Genomic DNA, 13,907 nt, shown 5'->3' with positions numbered 1-13,907 from the left:
AATGCAACATAAATTGCCATTCAAATTATATTTTTTATAATTTTATTTGCTTAAACTACGAACCTTTATAACATAAAATAGATTGGGTAACTCAAAAGCCAACAGTTGTGATATTTAAAATCTTTGGTTTAATGCCAATTAATACATGGATGACGTATTTACAAAACTATAGATACAAACGTTTGTACATACAACTGACTAGAGCTAAGGAACCAAAGGTAACATAAGTTGGGGACACCAAGATTGCTATGATATTATTGACTAGATTAGCTGGATGTACAGCGTCATAGGTTACAAAACGTCACGTCTATTTACAACCGCGGTCAACTTTCATCTCGATTGGTGATGTTTTTGATCAGCTGTTTATGCTATTTACGGGATTTGTTGGCAATCATATTGAATTTATGGAGTAAAAGTGATTGTTTGCTTGCCAATTAGAGTTTTTCAAAATATTAAGCTTAAAATTATCTTAAACAGTAGTAAACATGTGTGTTGCAGTACATTTTTAAGATAAGGATACTCTGAATGAAAAACCATAGGAAATATATCACATTAATACTGTACACTAATAGAATAATTGAAAATTTCCTTTAAAAGTTTGACTATTCAGGTAATACTTAAACCTTAGTTATACATTGTATACATAAGTGGAACATTTTAACTGAAGTTAAACTTACAGAACTTAATAAAAAAGTGTGGTAAGAGATTTAGTTTGGAATTACGTTAGGACAGTTTTCATACATAAGTAACTATTGAGTTGATATTATTGGGGGTGAATGAAAGAAACCAAAGGACCTTCAATGAGGTTGGTTAAACGCTACGCCATAGGTATGCTAGTAATGAGTTGAATAAGTAGGCTTAGTAACATTTTATAAATACTCTATACTTGAGAAAATTTTCGTGAAATTCAAATTAGCAGTTTTCCGCGTTATATGACATACAAACAAATCAAAAACACCACCGGCCGAGATCGCTGGGGTCTCTAGTCTATATGAACGGCACAGGGTAGCCGTGCACTGGCTGATATGTAAAGTTTTTCTCGTCACTTGTGGAAGTGTCCGTGTCGTTGCGAGAGGGTCACCCCGAGTACCCCAGCTGTCAGTGCTGAGCAGCGAACTTCATACGCTTCTGTTTTTGCCTCTGGTTGCAGAACCAAACTCTCACGACATTTTTCTTCAGGTCCAGCTTCTCTGCTATCGCCGCAATCTTCTCTCCCGAAGGTCTTGGCTGTACGGCGAAGTAGGCTTCCAGCGATCTAAAAGGGAGAAATATGTTTAAATAGGTTTCCAAATAAAATATGCTAGAAATATGCAGCACTTTTATATTCAGCTTGTTTATTACGGAATGAATACATTCCTGCGTTTAACGTATAATGATGAATTCGAGCGTGTCAACCTTCATTATATTGTACGAGTTTCAATATCTCAGTTTGACTATTCTATCAATAAGCAATAGCCTTTAATAATGAGTTTGAAACCCCATTAGCATAGAGTCAGGAGAACCTAATAACTATTTTAGCGATACTAGCTATTGAGTGAGATATCTAGAGACTATGTTTAATAAAAATACAATGTCAAAAAGGATTTTTATTTTTATCAATATAGTATGTGTGTTTTATTTCCAAACTAAAACAAATTCGTATCTATAAAAGCCGAAATAAGTATCGGCCTACGTGGACCAAAACTATTGATGATTGAATTTTTCAAATTGACATTCAATATCATTAACTACTATTAATTAAACAGCTCTAACAGTTAATGAAGTGATAAGGGAATCTAAGCTAGGTAGTTGTGTTTGTATGTGAAGCAAGTGATAAACATGAATGAGGACAAAGTTTTAGGCTCTTCAACAGGTTTAGTATTTTTGACTTGGTTAGACCAACAGAGATATGAGCTACTGAACCTTCATTAATTTCAACAAAAATTTCCTTACCACGACCCAACAAATCCAGCAAAATCTATCAGCAAGCCAATCTGTTTTATATTATAAACAGTTAGAATATCTTTCAAATTATCGATTTGTGGCAGCACACTTTCTGTGAAGACTAGGCAAAGTAAGCTCCTAGATATAAATCCTGTCGTTTCAGAACCTAGTCCCTTCCTAAGTACCCACCTTTTTTCCGGCGCTGCTATCGACGTCCTCTTTCTCTTCTTCTCTCCCGCTGGCAGCACACTGGGAGCGTCCGGATCTCTTCTCTTGTTCTTCGCCTGTGCCTCTGCCTCCTCTAGCCACGCCTGCAGTATGGGCTTAAGGGCGATCATGTTATTGTGTGAGAGGGTGAGAGACTCGAAGCGGCAGATGGTAGATTGTGAGAGCGCCCCTACTCCTGGCAGCTTGAGGTTGGCGAGAGCTTTGCCTACGTCTGCTTGTGTCACCCCGAGCTTGATTCTTCTCTGTTTGAATCTGTGTTCAAATAAATAACGTCAAGAGTAGTCAAGAGTAGTTGTGACTTCAACATTTATTTGATTCATCCTAATTCGAAAGCAAAATGTTAATATTTCTTGTAATATAATTTCTAATTTTTTGGTTATTGGGATTAGTTTGAACCTCACCGATGGGTGAAAATTGGACAAAAGAGTACTTAATTTTTTTAAAGGCAGTAGTTGTATTAATAAGAATATATAGAATATAAATAGGTTCATGAATTGTATAGTTCAATAGTTTAATTTTTCAACCCTATTTTTAGTGTAAATTTGGTTATTTGTAAAGTCATATTGACCCAAGCTATCTCATATTGTTGACAAAGTTGATTTAAAATTTCAAAACACTGGTTACTCGGACATGAGTTATTTTTTCCAGATCAAGTCCAATAATCATTAATCATTATAGCTCCATGGTGTTTCAAACCAAACGATTCTTTGAATGACCAGAGGATCGTTTATAAATCCAACCCTAAACACTTAAAGAAACCAAGGTTATTGAACAAAGCATGGGTACAAGAAAATCAGAAAGTCCTGTACTCATAGAAATAAACGGACCTTTCAGCGAACGCCTCCAGTTCTCTCGGGTCGGTGTCGGCGTCGGGGTGTTGGACCATGCCCGGATGATGACCATGGTGGTGGTGTCCGGGAGGTCCATGGGCTCCTAGGGGGCTCCCATGGTGGTGGTGATGGTGGTGGTGGTGGCCTCCCATCATACTGTTCATGGTGGGGTATACGGAGGGAGGGTGCAGCTGAGGATGGCCTCCTGCCCCGACCCCTCCCTCGGACATGGGTGTGAGGGTGGTCATGGCGGAGGAGGAGATGGGATCGAGCATCTCCAGGCCTTCCATGCCGTGGTGGTGGCTCATCTGAAATAGAAAGTTTTTTTAGACAAAAATATCCTTGAAGATTAATGTATGTCATAGAGTATAGGATTGCTCACTCTTATTGAGGAGAAGGGGTCAAATGGCCAGTAAAAATGATATGTGTTTCGTAGATGTAGTTTAATTACTAATATTTATCGAAAGAAGATACGAATGGCACTACGTATCAAGGTAGCATGTTATTTAAATATAAATATTGTCGATCTGTAAAATAGCAAATAATAAACCAAACTTAAGAGCAGTATAATGGTAGTCCTATTAAATTGCGTAACCGAGTGTAGAAACAACTGATAACTCGGTTGTTTGTCATCTGATTTTAACAAACAAGGTCTCATTTGATAAGGATTTAATTTTTGTTTCATTGTGAAAACTGTTTTCTTAATATTTACGGTCTTCACAATTTTTGGTATTACAGATTTTAAATGGCCGTCATATTGAAATGGCTGGAAATTTTGGAATGGAATTTGTTATGCTTTTTGTACCTTCTAAACTACACATTTATACCAATTTCTATTTTGAAAAACGCCCAAGATATAAAATAATCCTAAAAAACCACAAACAGAGAAACCCCACACAAATCTAGGTATTTTAGACCCGTACTTATATGGTACTTTATGTTTGTCTTAGTCTAAGTTGCAAGTCCACAAAATGTGTCCAGACAATTTGTTAACCTGTATAAATTTTAATGTAATAGAAGCATTTTATATACCTAATGTTTGCTTTTATGTTACTTAGGACTATTTGCGATATAACATATCAAATATGTTGCAAGAATGTTTACACATTTTTTGCCCCCAAAGAAGAAAGAAAATTATATCGAACCTTTCGATTGAGGTGGGGAATCTTAATACATGATAATTACAATGTAGTAGATTATAAGAACGATATTAGGCATATGTACCATAGCTAAAATATAGCTTCTTATATAATACACTAATTGCAATTGAAAAGTAGACGGTTTGTATTTTTTCTGGGGGTTTGTCAGGTAACTGTACGAAATAATACATTAATTTCATTTTAAAATCACCTATGGATGCACGCTTTCATCAACAAGAACATCTAACGTAGTCCGCATCGATGATACGTCATCCATTAGATCTTGAACTAATATTATACACAAATGTGGCAAACCTTCATTGATTGGCAAACAAGCTAAGAATCATAAGTGTACCTAAACATATCATGATAATTTAATTTAGAATCGTCATCCCTAACAAAAAAAAAACCCATACCACTATTCTATTAGTTCTTGAACCAATATACTTGAACAAAGTGGCACGCCTTGATTTGCAAACACTGACAATCACGAGCACAAACATGCGTCGTACATGTACAATGTACACGCCTCAGGCCAAGTGACTAATTGAAGGGTGACTGTCGGTATGCCGTCGGTAACGATGAAATATTCGCCCGTGGGGGACCCCAGGGGTGAATCATGTGTGAGCAGAGAGCAGGGCTGTCGATTACCAGTTACAAGGGTTGCACCCCCCCCCCCCTCCGCGACACGACCCCCCCGGGAGTCGCCGTCAGTCGCTCCGCTCTAATAACATCATAGAATGACGATCACATTCAATATTCATGGCAAAACATCGTGCCTCGCTCCTTGTTGGATTTAATGCGCCGCAAGTGAGCCCATGAGAGAGACGGAGAAATAGGAGTTCATGAATATCGTCAGTGTTCAAGATGCAGTCGCTTCTTTCATTCCGTTTGTACTGGGTGTGTAAGGGAGAGATATCCTAACACTCCTAGAGACAAAAGAGATAAAGGAAGAACAATGTGAACCACAAACAATGCAGTAAATTAGTAATGCATAAATTCGGCCCAATAAACCTTCAGAGCGAGTTCCCAGGTTCAAATCCTGCCAAATTACCAATGGAGTATAAGTAATAATGCTGCAGCCTCCAGGCCTAGCCTGATTTTTAATGTGAAAAAATCTCGAGCTAGATAACGTACAGAGTTTTGTAATTGTTATAACTCCACAAACAGTAGGCCTAGATATGAAAAATGTACATGCTAATTGTATTAAAATTGTAAAACTAAATTTTTTTTTTAATCTGATCTTTATTGTAAACATTATTTATCAATTTCAGGTTAGCTTAGTATTTAGTTTTGTATTACTAAAGTGTTTAAATAAACCTAATTTCCTCTCCCGTTTTCGAACTCGATTGTTTTGAAGTCTTATTCGTGGTTGGTTCCATAATTTTTTTGTATACATACGCAGATGTATACAGGTATAAATAAAAACAGCATTTTTTTTCTTTAGGGAAATATAAGACGAAGAAACTGAGTGGTCATGTACCTCAATATTTCTATGGCTACGGCAACAACTACTCCCTAAAAGGAACGATTGCAAACCTTGTTACAGTATTTGTCATAAAGTTAAAGATAGGGAAAATATACTCTGATAATTTTTAACTTGATCTTCATTGATATCAACAAACTACGAGATAAACTTACCATACAACCAACATTCCTAGAAGTGTAAAATGCCATCTTATCAGGATTATTCACACTTTAATGCAAAGCAATTAAGCGGCTTAATCGCATTCAAGTTAGTGATTGACAAGGAGAGTAAATGTGTGCCAAGACGGCCAAGTCACCGAGTAGGATACTGTACAAGAAGTGGAGGTCTCCTCCGAGCTCGCAAGCCGGTGCATAAGTAATGTGACCACTGATCAATTTTTAATACCATTACATGACCCTTACTTTCGATAGTTTTTTCATCATGAATTATTTATGAGTTTTTCTCAACCTTTTTTTTTACACGATGCACCCGTTATGGCCAGTTTAGAAGAGAATGTAGTTCATAGTACATTAATCTTATTTAATGTTTTGCTTTACATAATTGGAATTACTATCTGATTAGTGTTACGATATTACGGCACTGTACAACTATAAACGATCGTTTGGTGATATTTATCGCAATTAAAGGGAAATAAAATTATATTATGAGTTTAAAGTATGTCACAGAATTGTGTTACTTTTACTATTGTAAATGGAACCTAAAACTGCCACAGAATTGATAAAAAACAAAAATGTCACGAAAAATTCATTGCAACGAGCCAATTACAGTAATTGTTCTCACACACCTGCTGTATAGATAAAACGTTTATTCATAATAATGTGAAACCTACTTTGCTGATTTATATTTGTATTTATTTATTTTAAATACGATATAACCCACCACTTCTGTTCTGGGAAATAATTCAACTTTAAAACATATTCATAAAATAAAATCGCTTACTGCGTTACACGATAGTTGTATATTAAACTAAAACCATTACAAAACACTCTCTCAAACCTATATCACGTCAAAATCTAATTGCAATACAGAACTACAGACAAATATTAAACAGTGTAAACCAAACTTTTTAAAACCACATCTCAACTTTCCCCTCACTTAGGCAAAGCCGCATTACAACTGAAAAGATCCATTATGAGGCTCATTTGAATACGATAACCAGCAGATGATTGGTGGGGAGGGAGGAAGAGTAATGGAATGGAGATTTATAGGAGTTTAAAAAGCCGTATAATTCCGCAACCCCTCACCAGATCGCCTACCCCTGGTGGTGATATACTGGCCAACTTGTGATCAACTCCGCTGGACACATTACCTCTCAACTCCTCGGCCATGTGTCTTAATTTCCCGCGTTTAAGGAGTTTCCCGCGTTTTAGGAGTCCCGGTTTGCGTAGGTCCAAAGGTAAACATTACGGAGAACTATATGTTACTGGTTTAGATAGCACAATACAAGTATTTACAATATCTATCTAAATATCTACGTTAGTAAGTAACAAGATAAGGGGTTGAAACGTTTTTTTCTTAAATAATCTACGTGGCCCAGTAAAATACAATACACATATTAGAATTTAAAAGTTATTTATATTATGAGTAGTTGAGAACAAGAGTAATTGAGATAAACAATATGCATTGCATGCTTTTTAGGGAATCTAGTAGGACTTTTTAAAATGTATCTAAACCCTTAGGTCAGCTGGTGAGACAATTGATTTTGTTTTTAAAATTTACCCACATCTATGCTCTTCTCTTACAAAACAACCTTAGTCTCATTTGACATCTTAGATCAATGCACATGAGATCAGTCTCGAGAAATCTAAATTAGCTTTTTGATGGCTCAAAACTGGACCCACCTACTGTTTTGGGGCTTATAATAAATTGATCTGAATAATGAAATAGGTCTAAAATTATTATGGACCGATTTACTTTAAATATGTGTAGGGGTTAGACAGTAAGTAAGTTTATCTTTTCATATTAATTCATAAAGAAAATACAGGATTTTTATAAACACATCGGTGACTTGTATACATTATTGGTTGACCAGAGAATTTAAACCCGTCATCTAAATTTAGAGAGAGTTACAATACACTAAGTTAAAAATTAAGTGTAGTTTCTAAAATGAATAACTGATGTGTAACTATTTCATACTGCAGACCTAAGGGAAAACATTGCTCTCTTTCGCGTTCCCTTTCCGTTGCGAGTCTTGGTTTTAGCAGCTCGTATACATATAGTAACTATATGTATATGTATAGGAGCTCGTATATAATATATAGTAACCATGGTAATATTACCTGGTGCGGCCTGGTGTTCGGAGGCCCCGGAGCCATGCCGTGGTGGTACATCATGTCATGTTTGAGCTGTGGCAGGCCAGGGCCAGGGTTGGGCTGGTGTTTGCCGATGTCTACCGCTGCTAACGCCTCAGCTCGACTCAGCAATCCATCGTTCAGTCCACTGAATAGGTCTCCCTGCAACGTATGTTTATGATCAACGAGTTTCAAATATACCTTAATACATACATGCATCAACATTGGCTTAGAAGGTATATTTTGCTCCGATGGCGTCTCAGCGCTGCCACTTATCAGTTCACTTCATGCTTGTACTATTGGTTAAAGGAGTAGACAAGCGATAGATTATATAGATTTAAAACTACCACTAGGTTAAAGTGTCTACTCCTTTAATCCATGCTTGTACTGAACTGGATCATCCCTTGCTTTACTCGATACGTTCTACACAGGCCTGTGAAACGCATGGAGACGGGCAAAATCCATTTTGAAATTGACCACGAAATGATTAACTATTTAATTCATGTAGGCTATCTAATGTTTGCACACTTACGATAATATTCTCATTAAATAAAAATAAACAAACATACTTTATTGTTTTAAGGTTTTATATTGGGATTTACGGTTTGTGTTGCTAACAAAAGTGTGTATTTTTTATTATTTTTGGCAAAATTTCTGTCACGTAAGACTTGTATCAACAAAATTAAAATCGGAATGCTGTGATTTGAAACAAAATCTGCACTCATTAGCAACTAAATCGGAGTACAAACAATGTAGAAGATGAATATTTTCAGGGTAGCACGTTATTTTTAATAAAGGCCTCGTACACATTAAATGTCTTTGAAATTTTCGTTGTAAAAGTTTTAGCATAAATTAACCCATTTTTTTTTTTTTATAAAACATGCGTTTTAAAAGCATTCCTGACTACGCTTAATTAGTTATTCTCCCAATCAATATTCAAAACAGTTAAAAGCTACAAATACCAAGAAATCAACTAAGAAATGTAACCATCTTAGTTTTCAACCTTTACAAACTAACTCATCCGCCCAATTAAATTATTCATAAAAAAGACGTTTCCAGCAAGATTAACAAGCTCTGAACCGGAAGGCGAAGTATTTCCACATAAATAATGCGGGACCGGCTCGTCACAAGACAAGATATAAAACAATTTCACTAAACATAACAAAGTGAAAAGTTTACAGAGTTGGCCGAAGTTGGTGCTCTTTAAGTGGACAGCGAAATGGCAGACGAATTTGGTGCGGGACACTTTAAAACTCCGAGCCAAACTATCAGGGAAAGTTTTAAAATATTAAAGCGACCGAGAAGCACGGGGGAGGCCGAGGTGTTTAATTCGGATGATCGGATGATAAGAAACCCTAACCTCCGCGGTGGTTATAAGGAGTCATCACGTGTCTCGGGGTGAAAAGCGGTTATCATGATTATGAAAGCCATTGATGCTAAGTTTAAGGAACGGTCCAAACCCCTTGTGTTGACACTCGTGGGAGTGAACTCATCTTGAGACAAACAGTTTTGAGATCCTTGAGCGCGCGGCGATGATGAAAAAGAGTTTTAAGGGGGGGAGATGTTTTGTAAGTGATTGAGGCAGGGTTTACACTCAATATGTGTAGGGGTTTTCTTAAGGTTATACTAAAGCAAGAATGAGTTTGTGAACAATTAAAAAGTAACGACATTTACTGTATATGTGACCAATAGTCATGAACACGATTATTTGGTCAGAAACGTCTCTGAATGAAGTAAATATTTTAGCTTAGACCTACTACGTAGCAGAAATATGTAGCGCAATGGGCTTGGCAAAAAAGGTTTTTTTTGTTTTGGTGAACGGCAAACGAGTAAAACCATTGACTTAATACACAGAAAATTTTTTTTTCTGTATAAAGTCAATGGTAAAACTCAAACTCGTAAAAATACATATATACCAGCATAGGTGAACAATCATATTCCATTAAATGTAATTTTAAAAAGTTGAGAATACTTAATAAACAAACGTTTTGTTTCATACCAACTAGATTAATTGTTAGTTTTTACAGTGAAACATGACTCTGTGAAATGGATCACTAAGGATAAATACTTCAATCCTTTATTCTGAAACGGCGACTGTACGAATGTAGGTATTTGAAGCAAATTATGAATGGAGATGATTGTAGGATGAGTGGCGCGATCTTGTAGTCTTGTAAGTGACTAAGAGCCCATACTCATACAGCTAATGGCAACTAGAGACCTACAGTTTATAATTAAATCCGAACCACATGTTTGCGTTGTAACTTACAAATTGGCATATTATAAGGATAGCATTGCGGATAGTCGTAGTACTCACTAGTGCGGATAATAAAGATGGCTCATAGAGAGATAATTCCTAAACTTTGGTTCATGTTCAACATAATAAGTGAGGTGAGGTGGTATTGAGACGGATTGTCAAGCTGACGTGGGTTAGAGGTAGTTACGTCTCGCGCTCGTGGCCCTTTGTCACCTCCTTACAATATATCTGTCAAGTTAATTCTTTTACTGTAAAGTTTTCACGCTGATTAATTCATCCCAGCCACTATCATCAACTACTACACGTAGAGAACTAGTGGACAAATAAAATTCAAGACAATAGATGCATTCTAGCTTTTAAATGTGAATATTAAATGTTTGTTTTAGGAGGTCCACGACTTTTAAGAAGCTGTAAAACCATTTCAACCGTCATACTTATAAACCTAAACTGCGCCACACAGTGTAAATTTACAGTTAAAAGTAGACCGACATTGTATATATACCTACCGATAATAGTTTCTAATGTAGAGGGTTTGAATTCGGAGTACCCCACAATGGAGGTTTGAATTCATGAATACAATTCCAATCATTTCTATGAAGTTCAACTGTTAAACATCCCTAGACTACAAACCTCATTGATACAATTCAAAGTTAGTCTTAAGTCCAAGCGAATCCAAACTCTACTAATTTCCCCTATTATGGCAACACAAACCCTTAACAAGTCCCCGTTGCACCCTCTGTAGCTCCAATCTAGCTAATTTCCACGGCTGAGGTGAGGGAAGATGAACTCGCCAAGTTATAATGAACGTAGCCGCCATCTTGGTGCCCGATTGTCTCACTTGTCCAATACCCTGTTTGGATTACCCCCATCCAATTACGGCCACAAATTAATATCAGACATTACCCAAGTTGGCAACTAACTTGTACTTCATTACCATTAACGTTGCCTCCACCGCCCCAGGCTTCCAGCCGCGCAATCGTGATCATTCTGTGTTATTGTGTTAATACACAATAGTTGGAGATGATATTGAATTTTAGTAAAAAATTTAATTGCACCATAAGAAGCTTACATATTTGATATTTATTGAGGAAGGTGTTTAAAAAATAGACAAAAATTATCTATTTATTCGAAATATATATATGCAGATAAATTGTATATTTAAAATTAATGAAAAGTGTTCTATATGAAAGAAGCAGAAGAATAGCCTACTCAAGTAAAACATCCTCATGCTAATATCACAATTTTTCCATGGTGCTGTATAGCGGTTGATAATCAGTGTCTGTTTCCTGAACGTGTACAAAAACGTAGGTGTTTAAATTCTGATATTTAACGTGTAGAACTTATAAAAGAAATCCTATATATGAAATAAATCATAATCACTGAACGATTTATTATAGAGTTGACTATCAACGCTGATGGGAAACAACTATAATGTCCACCAATTATATTAAGAAGCTATAGTTTGGGGCTTAGAATTAGAGAAATATTTAAATTTGTAGCCTAACATAATCAACGGCCTGTTAGTTAATAACGCTAAGAAAAACTTGAAAAACCTTCCCTAATGTGTACTAAATATTTCCTAGTAGAGAGAGATTGGGATGTAGAATATAGAAAATATTTCAATTTGAAACCATACATAACCAATAAACTGTGTGTTATTATTATTATTTACTAAATGAGATAGAGACAAGACTGAGAGTGATATTAACCCAAATATAAACGTAAGAGGTGTGTAGAATGGTGTAAGATGGCCGGTGTAGCTTTACTGCATAAGATCAGACATTTCTTTAGCCAGGATATTCATAACACGATCAAGAATTTCTGAAGATGAATCCATCAAACCATTAGACTGGCGACCTTATGTTTTTAGTCGGATAGAAACTAAGAGGACAGCTGTAAAACTAGTAAGAAATAAACAATCACAAACCTGTATCGACAGTATATTTTTTTGTAAGTCTTGTATTAAAAACCGTAGTTTTAGCAGCAATTGATTTTTCTCTAGGATGCTACCTTCCCTTTCAGTCAGACAGAGACTAAAAAGAGGAGGGCTGTAAAACTCGTAGGTAAGGAATGAACAGTCGACCGATATCGACTCCCTACAGGGTGCTGGGGAGAAAAAGTGGCGGCCATCGAGTGAAGGAACGTGCGAGAGTTAATGTCGAGTTGTACATCACGCGAGCAACAACGGGGTCGAACCTGTTCAATAATGCAACCGGAGTCTTAAAGTCGGCGCAAATAACAGAGGCTGCACCAATTACGAGGCGGACTGGGTCACGTGACAGCCGCCATACTGCCTGGCCCGTCTGGTGGTGTGAATTATTGTATTGTTTTATACGTAAACTAGCTGTGTGCCCGTTCTACGCACGGGGATCTTATAGTAGTCAGTTGAAACCTTCTTATATTAAGATTAAGAACAGAAATTAGTTTGCATATTTGCAGATATGCTGGCAAAACTATCTATATAAATAAAATTAGAGTTTTGTCTGTACATTGCTCAGAATTATATACTTTTAGGTTATTTTTACGTTTTATACATTAAAGAAGCAGAAACGAGTCTTATCTCAATTTCTGTCTGTCTGTCTGTCCCTTTGTCTGTAACACTCAAGATGGCATTTTACGCAATCTTCTACGTGAAAACCAGAGTACATATCAAGATCCAAGTCATTTTAATGTATTCACTGAATTGGCGAGAGTGTCTTTAGTGATTTAAATATAGCCTCACTACTTTGTAAATAAAATTACGGACGTTCAAAAATGCAGTTTTGTGCGATTTTTGTCAAATTTTCGTTCAATTTTTATCACATAATCGTCTATGAAATAACGAACAGCTGTTCGGATCAAGATTATTTTTTCTAGCTGTCAATGACATGTTAACAAATGTTGTTTACAATTACCGCAACTATTTCGAATCACGTTTTGAAAGCAAATCCCAACCAAGTGAGATTAAAAACGTTTTTCTTACATAACGGATTTAATTAATCGCAAGTGCAATAATATAGTCTAATAGTGTAACCGTAAATGAAATTAAATAACTAGACATCGTCCAAATCGGAACCAGAAATTCTTTGAGTATAAAATGTTTCTTGAGTTTTGACAACCAGAAAGAAGAAGACCTTGAATCAGTGTTGTATAGGGCTGTGACACTGAAATGATCGTCGCCAATAGCTTACAAAAAAGGTTTCCACTCATTGACGGCGCTTCAATGGCGGTTGTGTAAAGTGTAAAGTAAAAAATCACAACTGCAGTGGGTGATTGTAACAGAGGTTTAACAGAGGAAGTGCTAAACTCGCTTTTCCAATGTGTCACTTTCTGTTTCTACTCACCGTGTGATGCAATCGTTGGACCATACAGCCAATAGGCCCATAGCTCATATCTTGGGTACGTAAGCCTGCATATTTATTCATAACAACCTTTTTGACGACGATCCTTGATACCGGTACTTTTCCATAGAATACATGGCCTACCTACTTAAAAAATAAAATTACAAATGACCAAAACCCCAACATTGTGTGATTTTCGTCACATTTCCTTCTAATGTTAATAGATATACTAATCATTGTTTAGAGAATGCGTAATCTATTAAATAACAAAAAGTTGTTTGGGTAAGGTTGCTTTTTTTTTTCAAACTGACACCGATAAGTTTACGCTATAACTTTTTACGAGAAAATCCAAAAGCAAGAGATCAATAACCTCGGGATTAGATATTAATGTATTTAATTGGTCCGATTTACTATAGTTCTTAGGTAGGTTCTT

At 36.2% G+C, this 13,907-nt stretch overlaps 1 protein-coding gene across 3 annotated transcripts in view; it reads right to left on the bottom strand.

The window, feature by feature from the left end:
• Positions 1 to 884: 884 nt before the first annotated feature.
• LOC128994371 (inhibitory POU protein) overlaps positions 885 to 13,907 on the bottom strand; it is an 83,075-nt gene continuing 70,052 nt past the window's right edge. For all 3 annotated transcript variants that reach the window (XM_054418902.1, XM_054418903.1, XM_054418904.1), the window contains 4 exons: positions 7,889 to 8,062; positions 2,979 to 3,289; positions 2,113 to 2,403; positions 885 to 1,255 (listed from right to left, as the gene is read on the bottom strand). In XM_054418902.1, the coding sequence (XP_054274877.1) occupies positions 1,099 to 1,255; positions 2,113 to 2,403; positions 2,979 to 3,289; positions 7,889 to 8,062 (933 nt within the window). In that variant the 3' untranslated portion in view covers positions 885 to 1,098. The remainder of the gene's footprint in view (positions 1,256 to 2,112; positions 2,404 to 2,978; positions 3,290 to 7,888; positions 8,063 to 13,907) is intronic.

This window comes from Macrosteles quadrilineatus, unplaced genomic scaffold (assembly GCF_028750875.1).
Source record: "Macrosteles quadrilineatus isolate MER2022 unplaced genomic scaffold, UCM_ALF_1.0 Scaffold_5__1_contigs__length_97177068, whole genome shotgun sequence".
NCBI classification, from domain to species: Eukaryota; Metazoa; Arthropoda; class Insecta; order Hemiptera; family Cicadellidae; genus Macrosteles; species Macrosteles quadrilineatus.
Note: the sequence above shows the minus strand (reverse complement) of the source record. Positions and strands in the feature narration are given on the sequence as shown.